A 17,132-nucleotide genomic window follows, 5' to 3' on the forward strand; every position below is an offset into this window, starting at 1 on the left:
GGATAGTAAACCTGAACTCTCTGTTGTCTGAAGATCCACTGCAAAGTAGAACTCTAAAAATGAACACCCTCATTTGACTTTTTTTTCTGTCATTTTCATTACTCATTTCAGTTAATGTACTTGATGTATTACCAGGCTTTTCAACCCATTTTTAACTCCCACTTTTCCCATGCATAATAATTGATGTAATGTTTCTGGTAAAACCTCATAACAGATGCATAGGTATGATCACATTCAGTTTAGCGTCCACTTTCCCCAAGAGATTTAAATACTCTTCTTTGTTAAAGTAAAACTAGATAAGGCATCAGAAATATATATAAAAAATTTATTCCAAATCAACAGCACATGCCTCAAAACCATGGAAAACGAATTTTTATTGAAAATTATATGAAAGGGCTACAAAAAGCTGTTATGATCCAAAACAGAACCCACAAATCTGATTCATAGAAATTTGTGGCCAGAGAGTGACCATTAGTAAGTGTTGGGTGGACAGGTGGTGGGTCGCGACCTGCATTGACCATTAATAACAACAGGGGACTTGGTCCTGAGTGGGCACATGTTAATAAATAAGAAACTATAGTTTATAGCACAGGCCTCATTAATGCCGCCTTTCATCTTCAGCAGATGAATATCCATGGTTGAGACCCGTGTGTTGTTTCACAGGCCCTTTTCTTGCGTGAGTAATTAGCCTTAATATTAATGCAATTCGGTGGCACAATTGAAGGGCATGTTACCCCCTACACAGCAGCATGGGTTAAAGAAAAAAGAAGTCTGTTTATCATGGTTTATGCTGAAATGCATCAAAATTAATCCAAGACTGGGTGGACTACACATAGAAAATTGCATGCCAGGCTTTAATTCACCATATGTGCAGTGGAGGCTGCCATTAAAAGCTTTTCATTAACCAATTTGACATGAATTTTTTCAAAGGCAGGAAATTAGACGCTTGACCTCACAATGTGACCTTTCAAGGGGTGCACTCAAAGACCCCCCTCCCATGTCTGCAGACATGACATAAAAACCTATGATTTATGGGCATTTGAGACTACCTCCTCTCAAGGTTTTATAATTTGAGTTTTATCAAGACAACTTGCGTCCATGTGTTTTGTGGTTATGTAGGAAGACAGTTTGCAGACCATTTTGAAATCACACCCACCGAAAGACCCCCCTGTCCCCCGTCTTCCATTTTTAACCCTATATCAGACATGTTAATTCACTATTATGGAATGTGAAGATGTGAGATATTAGATAGGGGACAGTTGGAGACCAGCACCTGTCAGTGACCCCTCTTTGAAACCCTCACTTCTTTACTGTTATCATAGTTCACATAGCTATGTAATGTGGTAATGTGAGGGGGTGGAAAGGTGACATTTTGATACCACCCCTCAGTGGACTATATAAACTGTGTCCTCCACAAGCTGTAGTTCAGTCTGTATTCTTTTAACGCGTGAGTAAGAGCCACAGTGCGGTATCTTTGAGACTGCCTGGGTGAGGTAACCAAACACACCTGTGTCAGCAATATATTCATAAGCATGGAGGAAGAAAGTCATGTGAGAAACCTTGAAGAAACAAAACTGGGATGATTTTCATGCCTCGTGCTTCCCGATTGAGAGGACTAGACTTACTAGCTATGACTGTAACACTACTGTCAGAAAATGCTTTTGGGATGTTGTTTAGTATGTATTAGGACCTAACATTCAAATACAGGTACACAGCAAGGATGACTAAGATTAGTCAAGAAAAAGTGAACAGTGTGTTTTGCTGAATTGGCTTACATCGTAAAGAGTACCATTGTCATATTCTGGATATGTTATGCCTTTTGAAACACTGAGGAATTTCTTCCTGGATCGAAAGTCATAAAAATCTTTCAAATATTTTTTTTAGAAAAAAAAATCAATGAATGAGACATTTTTGAATTTTGTTGTAAAACATCTCTCTTATTCCGGATCAGGAAAAATATTGTTCAATGATATTGTTGAGTGTTATATTACTCGTAGAATTGTGTGGCAGTGTTGATGAAATGTTTGCTATCTTTGGACATGGTTTGCTGCTTCACCTTAGCCAATTATATTTGATCAGATCTGTATAAAAACCACATCCCTGAAGTATAAACCTATGACAATGCAACATGTGGGGACATTGTTATAACTGAAGGAAACAATATTCAGGATGCTACACTTTCACTGATGAGAAATACTTACAAAACAATTTAATAAAAATTACTTTGTTTGACATTCCTGACTGTAAGGCAAGATTGACAAAACCTTAGGAATATTTTGGATAGATTAGCACAATTTGGTGGAGAGGATTATCATCAAGAGAGGAAAAATAATATAAAATGGATAATCTTGGTTTTAGAGATTATCATTATCAGGAGCTTTATAAGGTAAGTGTTTTCAGATATTTAAATTGTTTAACCCTGCTTTACAAGGTGAAGTACATGACGTTGTTATATTCACTCTATCACCCTGATTAACAAGGTGATGCACATGAGGTTATAATGGTCTTTACAGTTATTATTCTGCCACCCTGATTAACATGATGTTACATGAGTAACATGATGCTATGGTGATCACAGTTATTTAAATTGCCACTGTGGTTTGAAAGGTAAAGTGCATGACATAATGCTACAGTAGGGTTTTCACCAGCCCAACAGGTTATGAAAAATGCCATTTACTTACCAGACAGTTAAATTGCTAGCCATGGTGATGGCTGTAAACTGTATGAATAACAGCTACTTTTTATACGGTAGTTACTCAATAAGTTTGCACACGAATTGACCCCCCCCCCCCCCCCACCACACACCATCAGAAAAAAAATTTTGATGAAAAATTAATATTTTAAAGTGCTGATTCCTAATATCTGAAAAAGAAATCTTGGAAAAAGTGAGGCATTTGAAAATTTCAAGTAATAACCATAATATCTGCTTGGCAGTGGAATATTAGGATTCTGCTTTATTTTGCATAGCCTAGTTGCCATGCTTTGTCTGTGTAAGTTTTAAAAGTGGTTATTTTAATACACATGTACAGTAAACTTCACAGATTTCATCACCTGATAAATCCAAATCATAATTTCTCTCAAACTAATCTCATGGGATGTTTTTTCTTTGGTATCAAAGTTACCAACATTGCACATTGTAGAACTTTACCTCTTGAAGTCTGTCATTTTTATTTCTGAATCAGTGTAATAAACCTAGCTTGCTGGTGATGTTGAGATTGGCAGAAGTACAGCTCAAAGTATCAAAATGGTATTCTTTTAGTGAAAACCATGTTATAGTTTGGAACTCTTCAAAGTGACACAGGGAGCACTCAAGAAGCAGTAATGGGCCTTAAACAATGATGGTGTCACTGTAACTGTAATAGGAGGTATAACAAATGGCAGGATATGATTTGTTTTATGTCTCCAGAGGCATATTAGCAGTGACATTTACAAATGATTACTGTTTTTCTATTGTACAAGGGCTTTGGTAGTGTTTAAACTTGACTCTTCCTTGTGAGAGCAATTTATTTTTGTAAAGGTATGCTATATCTAAAGGATACTAGAAAATCTGTTTTTATTTCTTGCAAAAATAAAAATATTTCAGCCCAAATTCTCCTTGGAAATTATTAGATTTTCTGGATATATATATATATATATATATAGTAAAAACATTGCTCTAGAAAAAATTTTAGTCATTCAGTCATATACCTTCCCTCCTGAGAAAGGGTTTATGTGTGAAGAGGAAATGCTTTACTTTCTCTCCCCCCCCCCCTTCCTACACCTACCCTCTCCAGTGTACCTTTCAAAACATGGAACCAGGACATCCTGTGCCCCTCTGATATTTACACCTGGTCATCCTGACATCCCCTCTCGTATCACTCTGCCATTCATTGTTACCTTAGGTTGACACTGTGATTGGCTTTTGTTAAAAAACAGTGTTTACTGAAATGAATTTGGCAGGGTGCATGATAAATGAGGGATTGTTGCCACAAGATAAATTAAAAACTTGAAAATGAAACCAAGTTCATTTAATCAATAGTATTGATGAGTTAAACTCTACTTGACTCATCCATTGTTGTGAGGAATAAAAAATAGTGCATTTAGTGATACATCTTTTGAGGTTTTCCACCTATTCCCTTTGTAAAATGTTATGGGATGGGATGCAAGAGGATATGTATGATAGTCATTCATCAGACTTTTTTAATTAAAGCAGTTGTGTACCCTTCTAGCAGAGATATTTGGAGATAATTTCTATTGGATTAATATAATAGTGGTGGACTGCAATAAAGAGTGTGATATCTGGAGTTGGGTCTGTTTTTTTTTTTTTTTTCCCTAATTGTTGAGAACCTGGGTGGGAGAGGGGTCAATTACATGATGATATACGTGGTAAAATGCGACTGATAATGTGGGTGGTGAAGCATGGAGACACAAATGTTTACTTAAACAGACATTAAAACTCCCACCAACCATTGCTCAGGAAGCAAATATTTGAGAAAGGAAAATTGGAAATGTTTTGAATTTCAAAAGTTTTAATGCGGTAATAGTATGTAGTGCAATTTCATGTCCTTTTACACCCTACTTAGTTGGTATTTGGAGGTGTAAGGGATTGAGTCACATTTTGACCTAGATGGGAGTAGAGGAGTAAAATGTGGTTTTGTGGTTATCCTTTAACTGACATCTTTGTCTGACTGGGAGGGGGTCACATCAAAATGCAAACTGATAGAGATGGGAAGAAAAGTGATATATTGTCAACTACAAAGATTTGGTCTAGTTCTAAGAGAATTGAAGAATAACAGTTTTGTTGAAAATTTGATAGGATTGAAAAAGCAGAAAATGTTTTTAAAGGTTTGTTTTTGTGCACCTTTGTTTTTGGGTAAATATAGTATAAAGGATTTACTTTTAAATTGATAGTGTTACTATTTTTTTTATTATAAATCAGCTTTTAAGAGAAATCTGTATTTGAAATTGATTAATTATTTTCCTCAATTAAATTTATAGATTATACATCACTGATAATGAGGAAAATATTAGTAGTAACAATGGAAATGAGTTGGCAGCCAGACCTATATATTGTCCTTGGAGCTTAGATATCCCTGGTGTGGTTATGATAGATCTGTGAATGATACAGGTATTGTAAGGAATGGGTACATTGATCATATTTATAACTTGTCTGAAATATGTAATACTACATATGATTGGGTGATTTAGGAGTCTTCCTGATTGGATAAATTGAGAAAGGATATAATTGTATTTATTTACTGAAACTGTGTTATCAGTGGTCTGATTAAGAGTTTATTGGTCATTGTTTTCTATTCTGTTCTGTTTGCCTACTGTACTAGAATTTGAGGGGTATACCCAAAAAAAATTTGACCTGAAAGCCATGAAATTAATTTTTAAAAAAATTATGTGCCTGGATGGATGTGAATTTGACTTTATTAGCGCATAAAAGCCAATCTTTAATGAATTAAAGCCTTTTGCACAACCAATAGATAAATCTTTTATTTTCTGAGATTGGAAATGTTATTTAGAAGGAGTAAATTACTTTGAATCTTTACTGACTAAAAGCATTTTAATTGAAGAGGTTGCAAATTGCAATAAAAAACATAGTAAATCAATATTTATGAAAATCTTTTAATTTAACATGGTATAAGTGTGACATAGAATATGAAAATATAGCACACACTTAGGAGTTGTAGGCAGGTTGAGCTTACATTGTATATATATATATATATATATATATATATATATATATATATATATATATATATAGGTACATATATATATATATATACTGTGTGCCTTTGATTACCACAACTCATATGATCCAGATAGCATCAGAGAGGCACAACAGATTTAGAGGATTTCCAGAGATTATCCATGAGAGATAATACCAGAGAGATAAACCTTTATATACAGGAGTGAAAGTTATATCTGGCAGTATATAATTTAAGAGACTGAAGTCCAGTTGCAGTGTCAGTATCTGGGTTGTTTTCATCTACACCAATTTCATCTCAGCAATTTTTACCAGACCAGTCTCTGAGTCTCTCAGTTTTAGTGGATACTGTAGAGGTTACGCATTGAGAAAAATTTTTATGGACAAAATATGGAAATGGAAAGTACATCCATACTTATACTCAGCTGCTAAAAAAACAAGTGATATATAGACTTGCCTAGCATATAGGATCACCAAGTGACTTTTTTTTTTCAAAAACTGTCCTTTATGGAGTGATGAAAATGATAACTTGTTTTGGCATTCCATTTACGCCATCAAACAACAACAGGGCACTTTTAGAATGACTTTGAAAGGATCCATTGACCCAAATAAGAATTTCTTTCCAAAGTAAAGACTTCTGAAATCTTTTGAGCTGAGATGTTATTTATGGTCACATCATCGGATTCCGAATGCTGGGATTGTGGGAAGAATTATCGCTATATTTTATATACATTTGTCTACAACTTTGTATATTTTGGCTGATATCATCTAGCTGATTGAAAGAAGCATGTAATATCTAATTCGAACCTTCATTTTTGAAAAAGGAAGACACTTTTGATAGGTAGCTCAGCTGGTAAATGGGGTCTTAAAATGCAAGCAGCTGACAGCATAGGACTGTATTTCTCACAGAAATCTGTGTATTATGGATCTTTAATTGAATTTCAATTTTGCATTTTGAAATATAATCACAAAGGCTGTATATGTACCTGATTAAATTTCTTGCTGCATCAGTGAAGCATTGACCACAAGCTAGCTGCAGGAAGACATATTCCAGCTTGGTGGAATGTCAGTTCATTGGCCATGCAGAGATTCTCCATTTGATTTTTAACTAAACTGTCACACAACCCATCACATGACTGTGCAAAAGAGGATGACTAAGACAGTGAGAAATTAAGTTCCAGATAATACAAATCCTATCACAAGGAACACTTTAAACAGTTTGAAAGTGCTTTGGTACCCTTTTGGGAAATAACTGAGATTTAAAGGATTCAAAACCAACACATGGGCATACTTTGAATTTTGGGATACAAGAGGCAGTCTTCATTTTGAATAGATTTAGGGATTCAGAGAATCAGATATAAGGAATCATTCAAGAATCATTGTATTACAAGAATGGATTTCATAAAAAGCACAGAGTACTGGGCAAAGCTAGGATTTGGAAGTATGATGGGTATCCTAGAGCCTGACTCAGATTCTGATTCTGACTTGGACATTGGTATTTCTGAAATCTCTTTTACCCCAACCTGGTATGTCAGGTTGTACAGAGACGAATATGTTGAATGCTGGATGTTGGAGGAGGAATATGTAAGTGAATGCAAGTTGTGTCTCTTTTAGGTAACTCCAATCTCTTTTTGTCATTGTGTACAACTTGAAGAAGATAGCATTGAATTCTGATTGTCTCTTATCCTGTGCGAAACCCAAACCCAAACAAAATTGTATTCTGAACAATAGCTGCTTTGTTATAAGGGTATTTATAAGCACAGGTAAACTGAGCACATAGTATAGTAATTTTTAAACCTTTTTGGCTTTGATTTCTTTCAGAACTGAAAGGAGCTCAAATGGCAGTGAAAAAGGATGTAGTCTGGATGACAGGTGCTATATTTTGGACAAATTGCTCAAAATGTGGAAAAAGCATGAAACTTGGCACAAATGTTCTTTGGTCTAAACTGATCATTTTCAAGGGCAGTGCCCAAAATTTCAAAGCGTTGCTTAGCAACCGTTGCTATGGAAGTGAATTTCCTTAGTAACAAGCTAATTAGACCTTTCTTGTCCAGTTTAAATTGTTTAGAAATGCTAATAACTTTGTTTCAGGGCATCAGAACTGTCACTTGACTATTTTAAGGCAATTAAAAACCAAATTAACCTTAGCTACGATTGCTAGGCAGCATATTACCCTAGCAACAAGCATTTAAAGTTGCGTTAGTCTATTAAGTAAGGCAAATCTTTTATACTAGCTAAGAACTACACTTTTGAGCAAAATGTTCATACTTTTTATCCAGTAAGTTGAAACAATTGTGTGATGTTTACACACATCCGATCAAAAACATTGCCAGTGCAGATACTTAAGGCAGCATGTTCAAAGTTAGTAACCAGCCATTTCCATGCTTTTATCACCTTACGACTCTTTATAAAACTTTGCAATAGTTAAGACGTTAAATTCTCCCTTGTATGTGCAATATACAGTGCATTTTGCCCTTGCACATTGTCAGCTTCTACATTTGCACCAACATGCACACTGGAGCAACTCTGGGCAGGTCAATAGCTTCTGGCAAATGTGTCCACAAGGGTCCCCTGTTCCGCACAAGTCCAACCAGAGTGAGCACATGGTATCTGATGACATGGCACCGTAGTGCTGATTCAGATATGTTCATCTCGCAAAAAATAGTCTTATATTGTTGTAGAGCAGCCTTGGTGGAAGTAAGATATGGCATCTAACGGCCTTTGGGTGTGAACAGAAACTTTTGAACTTCATTGATTAACAAAAAGAATTAAAATAGAACCATGCAGGTGTACTTAAGTTACTTGGTAGAGAATGGAAACTGACAAAATACAATGTGAAAAACCTTTTTAGAAAATATTGAACAAAATGAAAAATATCTTGGAAATCTGGTCTCTGAGAAACCTTTCAATAATAGGAAAGTCAACAGTGGTTACACCTTTAGTATTTCTCATCTTACGTTGTGCATGTATAAACTCTCCTACTAGCCCCCCCCCCCCCTCAATACTTAAAAATATGCATATCATATGTAACTTTATCAGGAATGGGACAAGATACAAAATAAAATGAGCAAGGATGGCGTCTGATTACAAAAATGGGCGGTAAAAGGTACCGCAAATAAAAATTTTACCAAGGCCCTAAACTTTACATGGCTTAAAAGACTTCTTTATGAAGAAAATAAGAGTAAGTGGAGAGTGTTTTTCTTGGCGAAATGTCAGTAATCGGTAGTAACAAAAGGTGGATTAAAAATACTAAAAGCAACTTCTTATCCCTTTTGGCAAAGATTATTGGTTCTTTGAGTGAAATTCAGGAAAATTTCAATTTAACCTCAGATGAAATCCTTTCACAACCATTATGTCAAAACTCAAAAATTGAAAGAAATTGCAAAAACTATTTTCCATAAAAGATGGTGTAAAAATGTTTTTTTTTTTTTTTTTTTTTTTTTACATCAATGATATTATAAATGACATTTGAAATCCCCTCTGTCTAGAGGAACTCAACAAAAAATCAACCTTAACACTAACTTTCTAGGCTAATTCATCATCCAGAAGAGCTTACCATCTGAATGGCTATCTCTTCCCATGGAAGTAAATTGAGCATAGCAATCCAAGAAATAATTCACTCAATTAAACAAGTTACCAAACCATCCAGATATTTTTTCACAAAAACTCCTCCAAAGCCATAAAATATCACCAGATAAAGGTGAAGGTGAATGGCAGACATATTTAAAAAAAAAACCTTGAGTACTGATAATTGGGAACTAACATTTAAGAAACAGATCACAAGAAATTTAAGAAGTTCTGAAGTTGCTCCAATTCAGAGTAAATCATAGGATATTCAATACTTATGCTTATCTTATGAATTTGAGAATTTTGCAATACTGCTAGGGAAAATATTCTGTACGTTTTTTGGGATTGTCCACATGTAAAAAATGTTTGGATGTGCATCATTTGCCCCGCTAAAGATAATTTAGGTGTGGTCATTGATAGATCTCCGGAGATATTTGTATTTGGGTTTGTGCAAGCATACACTATTTATGTACCTATCTTAAATAATTAAGAAACATGTTAGTATATGTAGAATGGGAACAGAAAGATCTGGGAACAGAAGGAACTGGAGCGTATGTAAAATGCTACAGAGATATCTGTATTTTTATTATTAAATATATATTATTAAATATATAATGTTAAATACTTGTTGCTAGGGTAATATGCTGCCTAGCAACTGTTGCAATGGTTTACTTGGGTTTTTAATGCCTTAAAATAGTATAGTGATAGTTCTGATGGCTTAAAACATTATAAAAAGTCTTTTTAAATCATTTAAACTGAACAAGAAAGGTCTAATTAGCTTGTTACTAAGGTAAATCACTTCCTTAGCAACGGTTGCTAAGCAACGCTTTAAAATTTTGGGCACTACCCTTGAAAATGATCAGCATAGTCCAAAGAACATTTGTGCCAAGTTTCATGCTTTTTCCACCTTTTGAGCAATTTTTGCACCAGTCATCTAGACTAATGCTCCAGACTTTCTAGAGCATGTGTATTCCTCTTTATTTTGTTTTGAATTTTACCTTTATAATGTAGAAAAGCTAAAGCAGGAATCAAAGAGGATGTTCCAGTACCTAATGTTTTTAGAAAAAAATCCATAATTATCTTTAATATTTATTGTGTTTGAATCTGTTTTCACTATCTGGAAAAAATCCTTATTAATCATAACATTTAATATGTTTGTATTTTTTTTTTCAGAATGTAGAAAAGCTCAAGCAGGAGTCAAAGAAGGTGTTCCAGTACCTGGGGTACCTGGAGAAGGCAGTGGTCAAGGGGGTGATGATTCAACAGATTCCTGAGGCGGTGACGGTGGTGTTGGAGGCTGTGATGGATCTCAGTTCTCTCCTTGGAACCTACTTTATAAACCAAGACAGGTAAATTGTTCTTACAGTCCATCCAGCAAGTGGTTTTCATCAGCTGTGTTATGCACTGAAAGTTACAATAATGGTTTCCTCAAATAACAGCAAATTCAGAGATGTTTACACTCTGGAATTTGAATGCGGCATTTCTCTGAAGGTGTCTGGGGACAGAGCCATTTTGAGATAACACAAAATGATGTGTGCTGATAAAATTCATTGCTCTGTGATGCCTGCTGATAAAATACAATGGTCTGTGATTCAGTAAACCTTGTTTGAATTATTTGTGTACGAATGTGAGGTTTTGGTTTCAAGTGCTCCTCACACTTTTTCTTGTGTGACAGGAACAATAGGAAGTTTGAACCATTGCCCATTTTCCTTCATTTTGTACAGCTGACAGTCATCCCATATGCTGACCCCAATACCTATTATATATGGTATCTGGACTTCTATTCCTAGGACTATCATATTTTGGACATTTTACAATCTAGCTAGAGCCAGATAATTGCCATGACTCAGTACCACACTGCTGTTTATCAGAGTCACAGTATGAGCTGATTTGTAATGTTACCATGCTTAGGTATAATTAAGGAAACACCAGTCATTATAACCTTTTTTTTTTTTTTTTTTTTTTTGCTATAATATAGTATTACCTGTAGAATTCATGGCCTGAATGTTTTCCTTTCAAATGAAATCAAATTTTTGTTTCTCAATTTTTACCCATGCAATGACTTGGACATTGTACCCTAAACTCGTAATAAAATAAGATGTTGAATGTATTGTGTTTCATAACAGGTATGGCTGACAGGGGGTATATATCTGGCTAAATAAATGTCATTGGATTGAAAATCACTTAATAACATTTGGAATCATTTTACAATTTGGCACAGGGAAAATCTTAACAACAGGTTTCCCTTGCCAATGTGACTCAGTATTGCAGCTGTGTACAGCTCACAGATTTATGTCCATTTGTTTGGCAAGGCATCTTAAATAAACTAGTTTTAAGTAATTTAAGTATTCTGTAGCACCATTTATACGTAACATTTAAGGCTTTAAAATCAGTCGAGAGTTGCATACTGTTAGTTTGGGTTTGGTATTCTGAAGGGTATGACTTGTAAAGATATTTTCTGATGTTTTAAGTTACTGTCTGAAAGTGTTGTGCATCAGCTTGTCCTCTTGTGTTAGAATTGTTTTTATTTGCATTTGTTTGTTTATTATGTTTCACTAAGATAATTTTGTTTTTCTTCTAGCTCTGTCCTTTTGTCCAGTCAGAACAAAGTATACCAGAAGCTGGCACAACTGGTCAAGTGGGCAGACACCTTCATCCTCAACGAGGAACAGCCGCTGAATAAAGATGGCGCTGCTGAAATCATCAAAGCTGTCAGTGATGCACTGAAGGTAGACTTGTAATTAATTAATTAATTAATTAATTTGTTTATTTATTTATATATTTTATTTATTTATTTATTTCTATATTAAAATGTTGATCAGAGTCATCCATGTAGGTGGTGTATTTGTCTTTTCTAATTGTGCCCTTTTCAAAAATGTACTCAATTTAGAAAGTCACTGTTTTGTTTTCTTTTTTTTTTTTTCATATTTTTGGAGTATTTAATTGGTTTGAGGGTGGGGTATTTTTGTAATCAGCAGAGATCAATGAGCAAGTATTTCAAGGATAAATGGTAATTGCAACTAAGGATCATTTGGCATTGTTTTCTGTACTAAGTTCCAAAGTATCTTTGTGAAGTTGCTTAGTGAATAAGAAAATATTGTTGCATTTGATTTGCTGTGTGAAAATGGCAGTTACAAATGTTTTATCCTTTTTTCTTTTTCAGGAATGGGTTCAGATTTCATCTGACAAGCTCCAAAACAAGTCGTACTTATCTCTTCCAAAGTCTGCAGGATCCAGAGGTTCTTCTACTAGTAACCCTGAAAGGTACATTTTAGTATTTGGAATATTTGTTGACATTTGTTTCAATGTTTTTCGGGAATAGAAAGGTATTATTTCAAGAAATGCTATTTGAAATCTCTTGAACTAAAGCATAATGTTCTTGTAAATAGTAATTTAAGTTGAAAAACTATTATTTTTTATTTCTTGCTATAATTTCCATTTGAGACAATGCCTTCATACCAAGAACAATGGTTCTTATTTATAAATATTCTTTCTATGTTTCAAGTGTTACATTTTTCTCTTTCACAGCCCAGGTAGAACGTCTCTCCCAGACATCCCACTCACTCCAAGGGAAAGAGAAATTCTAGAACAGACTAACATGGGAGATTACGATAACAACTTTGGTTTTAAAGACTCAGACATCTATGGAAACAACAACACACTTCTTCCAGGAGCACCTCCTCCAAAACCACCACTTCCTGAAAACAGAGTTTCTCCACTGATGAATAGAAGGTAGGACATATGAGTTACTGATCATGATTAAATCACAGACATGGTGGAAAATTCTGGAGGTATTGCAAGCTCAGTGGCCTGCTGAAATTTAGATATTGCAGACCCAGTTCCAGATATTTTTCCGGCACAAATTAAGTCCGTGGTACAGGTTGACCACATACAGGTTCATAAAATGAACAAAAATATGTTATGTGGAATCAAATCTTAGCTAGTGAAAAACATTAGAAACATTCACAGTTTTAGGTTGATATGTTATCAGTTTTTGGCCAGAACATACAAAATGTGAAAAATGCTTTATTTTTTACGATTGAGCCTGAAAAAAGTGTGAGTAAAGACCTCCATGGAAGGTTTATGATCATTTTTCTTCAGCTGTTGTCAATTTACATTGAATATCATTTGATTTATTGAAGTTGTTTATATGTGTATATTTATTTACTTATTATCTATCATTATGTTTTCATTTGTAGTTCAGCACACAGCATGGACTCCCCTGAAACAGAAAGGGAGACCCCACCTCCTCTCCCGAGAAAGAAGCGCTCAAATTCAAATGTAATGGAGTATAACCCGTCACAAGGGGGATCTTCATCTACGCCTATCTCACACCGTTCTCCACAGAGCAGTATTTTTGGGGGCACAACAAGCACAACTACTCTTGACTCTTTAAACCTGAGTCCTCCATTTTTGTCTCCGCTTAGTACTTCACCAGCGAGTAGCGTAGGATCTGGTTTGAATCAGTCACGAGAGGATTTGTTAGACAGTAGTAAATCTGAAGAAAACCTAATGGAAGGATTTACACAGGCACATTTCATTCACCACACAGCATCTTGGTCAAGCTCTACTAGTACAACTTCAGGAGGGGGAGGTATCGATGACATAAATGAATTAACGAAAAAAATTCAGTCTCTAACTACTGGGATAGAACAGCCCCCTCCTCTTCCAGAAAAGAGAAACAGTGCTTCAGCAACCAGGACGAGATATCCATCAGATTATGACAATGTAGATCCAGGGACTGTCTTGGTTCCAGTAGTGACATCTACAGTTACTACAGTATCGTCTGCTACAGGGGTAGCTCAAATGAAGACATCCCAGAGCACTGCTTCTTACACTAGTTTCCAGCAAAAGGCAATGTACTCCAAATCTGCTCAATTCACCACATCACAAGGGTCTTTCTCTAGTACAGAGACATCTTCCATAGGAACCCTTTCCAGCACAGAGAGTTCTCAAAGTTTACAAAAACCCCCACCGCTTCCGCCAAAGAAAAGGCATGGTGAGTGCTTAGTTTTCTTGTAGATAGTAAATTCCTGCGAATGGTGTGGTAACCAGTTGACTTCATTGAATATGTTCAAATTATATTAATGCTCTTAACTGCATATTCTGGAATTTACTGCGAATGGTGTGGTAACCAGTTGACTTCATTGAATATGTTCAAATTATATTAATGCTCTTAACTGCATATTCTGTCTGAATCCATATTTTAAGGTATGTATTGATAATGCATACAAAAAGAAAAAAAAAAGATTGCCGAAAAGACATCAGTTGATATGACTTGATCCACATTAGATGTCATTGATAAAAGTCGTCAGCATTTAAAATACCAAATTATAAGTATATTTTGTAAATAATAAGCAAAATCATTATAAGTCTTTACTCAGTTTCCCAATGAACCTTTCAGTTGAGGCATACATGCAGATGTTTGGCAACTATTCCCACCCTACATCCCACCATGACTTCACACGGCACTCTGTACACTCCGAGAACTACTACCAGAGTCAGTGGTATCAACACCAGATGGAGCTGTTTCACCCTCGCTCTCATACCATGAGCCTGATATCTGACCTGACGCGGCCAGAGTCTGATCTTTTCTCCATAGGCAGTGGAGCCTCGGTCGACGACCTGCTCAGTCTCCATGTGCCAGCCCTTCCACCCAAACTACGAACCTTGGTAAGAAAGGTTAGAGGAATACAAATTGAAAATTTCAGCAATTTCAACTTTTTTTTCGTATTTTTGTTGTTCTTATTGTCCATGTTTTTCTTTATTCTTATAAACTTATTATAATTTTTTGTTAATTTCCTTATTTCTTTCTTTATTTTGTCAGGAGTAACCATGATCTCATTTGAATGATTTCCTCTGGTAAAAAAAATTAACTTAATTTTATCCCACCTAAAAATTTATCTCCTTTAATTTTTAGAGACAAAAGTCAGGTAGAAATAACACAACATTCACCACTGACTCGGGGACGTCTGACACTTCTTCTTTCATGGACTCCGTCAGCACAACAGGGTCCTTTGATGACACTACGAGTTTGGGAACTGAAAGCCTTAGATCTGATAGTCTGAGGTCTGATAGTCTAAGATCTGATAGTATTCGTTCTGATAGTTTAGGCCCTCCAAGTACAGTTGTGTAAGTCAAAACATTTTCGAAAACTGCATTTGAATTAAATTGAAAAAAATGTAGAATATTCTGTAGAATTTAAAGGTTACTTAAAAGTTCATGTTTTTGTCTTGCTTAGTATAATAGATTGAGCCTGTTAATTTAAAATACATTATCAGTGATAAAGAAAATATTGAAAGAGGGAGAAAATAGAAGTGATATAACAAAATGCAATAAAGAGAAATACACAAATGAGGTCAAATATAAATACCAATTTTACTCACATTTATTGATTTTTTTTATCATGAATACTAAATGTATGTATATACAATTCTTCCAGTGAGTCAGAGCCAGCTAAATTTTTACTCCCACCAAAAACCAAAGAGCCTGAGTCATTCACACCAGAGAAAGACACAGACTCAGACTTTGCAGAACTAAACCCCCTTGATGATGTGGATGTCTCTGACCAGCTGGTTAGGAAGAAAAAGGTGAAGTTCTGATACTGAAATACAAGAGTTTGCTAATAATGACAGTCTGTATCTTCAGTCACCCACGCCTGGGCTGCTTTCTTTGATATTGAAATTACAATATATCACAGTTGAACCACCCCCACCCCCACCCCCTCTGTCCACCCCCCCCCCCACACCCCAACCACCTTCTGCTACATATAGTGAATGATTATATTATTAAATATTTAAAAAGATTACGAAAGTGCATTTTTGTAATGATTGCAGAAATAGCAATACATGTATGTCTGTCAGCATTTTTTTCATTATTAACATTATTAGATTTTTTTACTAGTTAAAAAAAAGAGAAAATAAAATAAAGTCATCAAATGTTGGGGGAAAAAAATTTTATGGATAAATGATAGCTTACTAAATTTTGCTTAAATGAATTACAAAAATAGAAAAATAAACCAGAAGACACTTACAGCATGTTGTTATTCATCGCAGGGTGAATCTGGTCCTGAAATCCGCGGGGGATCAGTGGATGCTTTGGTTGTCCATGCTACGGCTGCAGGCAAACATGGTAGGTAACTGGACTTATACTGTGATTGACAACTACAATAGGGGTAATATGGATATCTTTTCATCAGTTTATGGCTGTGGTGGGTAATACGGTATTTACTTAACATTTTCAAACACTTCACTTTTTCTTGAATTTTCAAGTCACAAAAATATACTTCTGACATTTTTGAAATCTTTTGAATCATTTTTGAATCAACTTTCTTTTCAAAACTTTTGAGTTAAAAAAAAATTACTAACATCATTTGGGGGGAAGGGGTATTTATTCATGTTGTTTGATAATGTTGAATAATTGCCAGTTTGAAGATAACTGAGAAAAGTGGATTTTGATTGATTTGATTAAAGCTGTCAGTGGAAAATTGTTATGTACACGGCACAGTAAAGTTGTGTGTAGAATAAACAGTTACTAACATTGTAGTGTTTCAGACCTTTTATGTAGTATAACAATGCTAATAGCTAATTTAAAACAACTGAAGCTGGTGTTACTGACAAAATTTCAGCAGTAGTTGTTTATTTAGATAGTTATTAATTTTGTCACAAACCTGTTTAAATGAGACTGCCTGAATCTAGTTGTAAAATATAGTTTACTTTTACTGATAGCAATTCTAACTTTACTACTGCACATGTTCTCAGCAAAGATGGAAAAAAGAAAGTTTTCCATTTTTGTCTGCTTATTTTACTTCACAACACATAAGAAATGTACAGAGATTTCAACATTTTTTTTAGAATAAAAATGTGGAAATTGT

At 34.9% G+C, this 17,132-nt stretch overlaps 1 protein-coding gene across 9 annotated transcripts in view; it reads left to right on the forward strand.

The window, feature by feature from the left end:
• LOC106180728 (rap guanine nucleotide exchange factor 1) overlaps positions 1-17,132 on the forward strand; it is a 41,903-nt gene that overhangs the window by 17,039 nt on the left and 7,732 nt on the right. For 6 of the 9 annotated variants that reach the window (XM_087007642.1, XM_087007636.1, XM_087007639.1 and 3 more), the window contains exons 3-11: positions 10,433-10,608; positions 11,841-11,988; positions 12,423-12,523; positions 12,788-12,991; positions 13,459-14,258; positions 14,664-14,941; positions 15,180-15,391; positions 15,702-15,849; positions 16,315-16,390. In XM_087007642.1, the coding sequence (XP_086863768.1) occupies positions 10,433-10,608; positions 11,841-11,988; positions 12,423-12,523; positions 12,788-12,991; positions 13,459-14,258; positions 14,664-14,941; positions 15,180-15,391; positions 15,702-15,849; positions 16,315-16,390 (2,143 nt within the window). Of the gene's footprint in view, positions 1-1,428; positions 2,387-6,889; positions 7,277-10,432; positions 10,609-11,840; positions 11,989-12,422; positions 12,524-12,787; positions 12,992-13,458; positions 14,259-14,663; positions 14,942-15,179; positions 15,392-15,701; positions 15,850-16,314; positions 16,391-17,132 lie in introns of those variants that run through there. The other 3 variants (XM_087007645.1, XM_087007644.1, XM_087007637.1) reach the window with 3 other exon arrangements.

The sequence above is a fragment of the Lingula anatina genome, chromosome 3 (genome assembly GCF_051362555.1).
Source record: "Lingula anatina isolate TDL-2025a chromosome 3, LinAna3.0, whole genome shotgun sequence".
Classification (NCBI taxonomy): Eukaryota; Metazoa; Brachiopoda; class Lingulata; order Lingulida; family Lingulidae; genus Lingula; species Lingula anatina.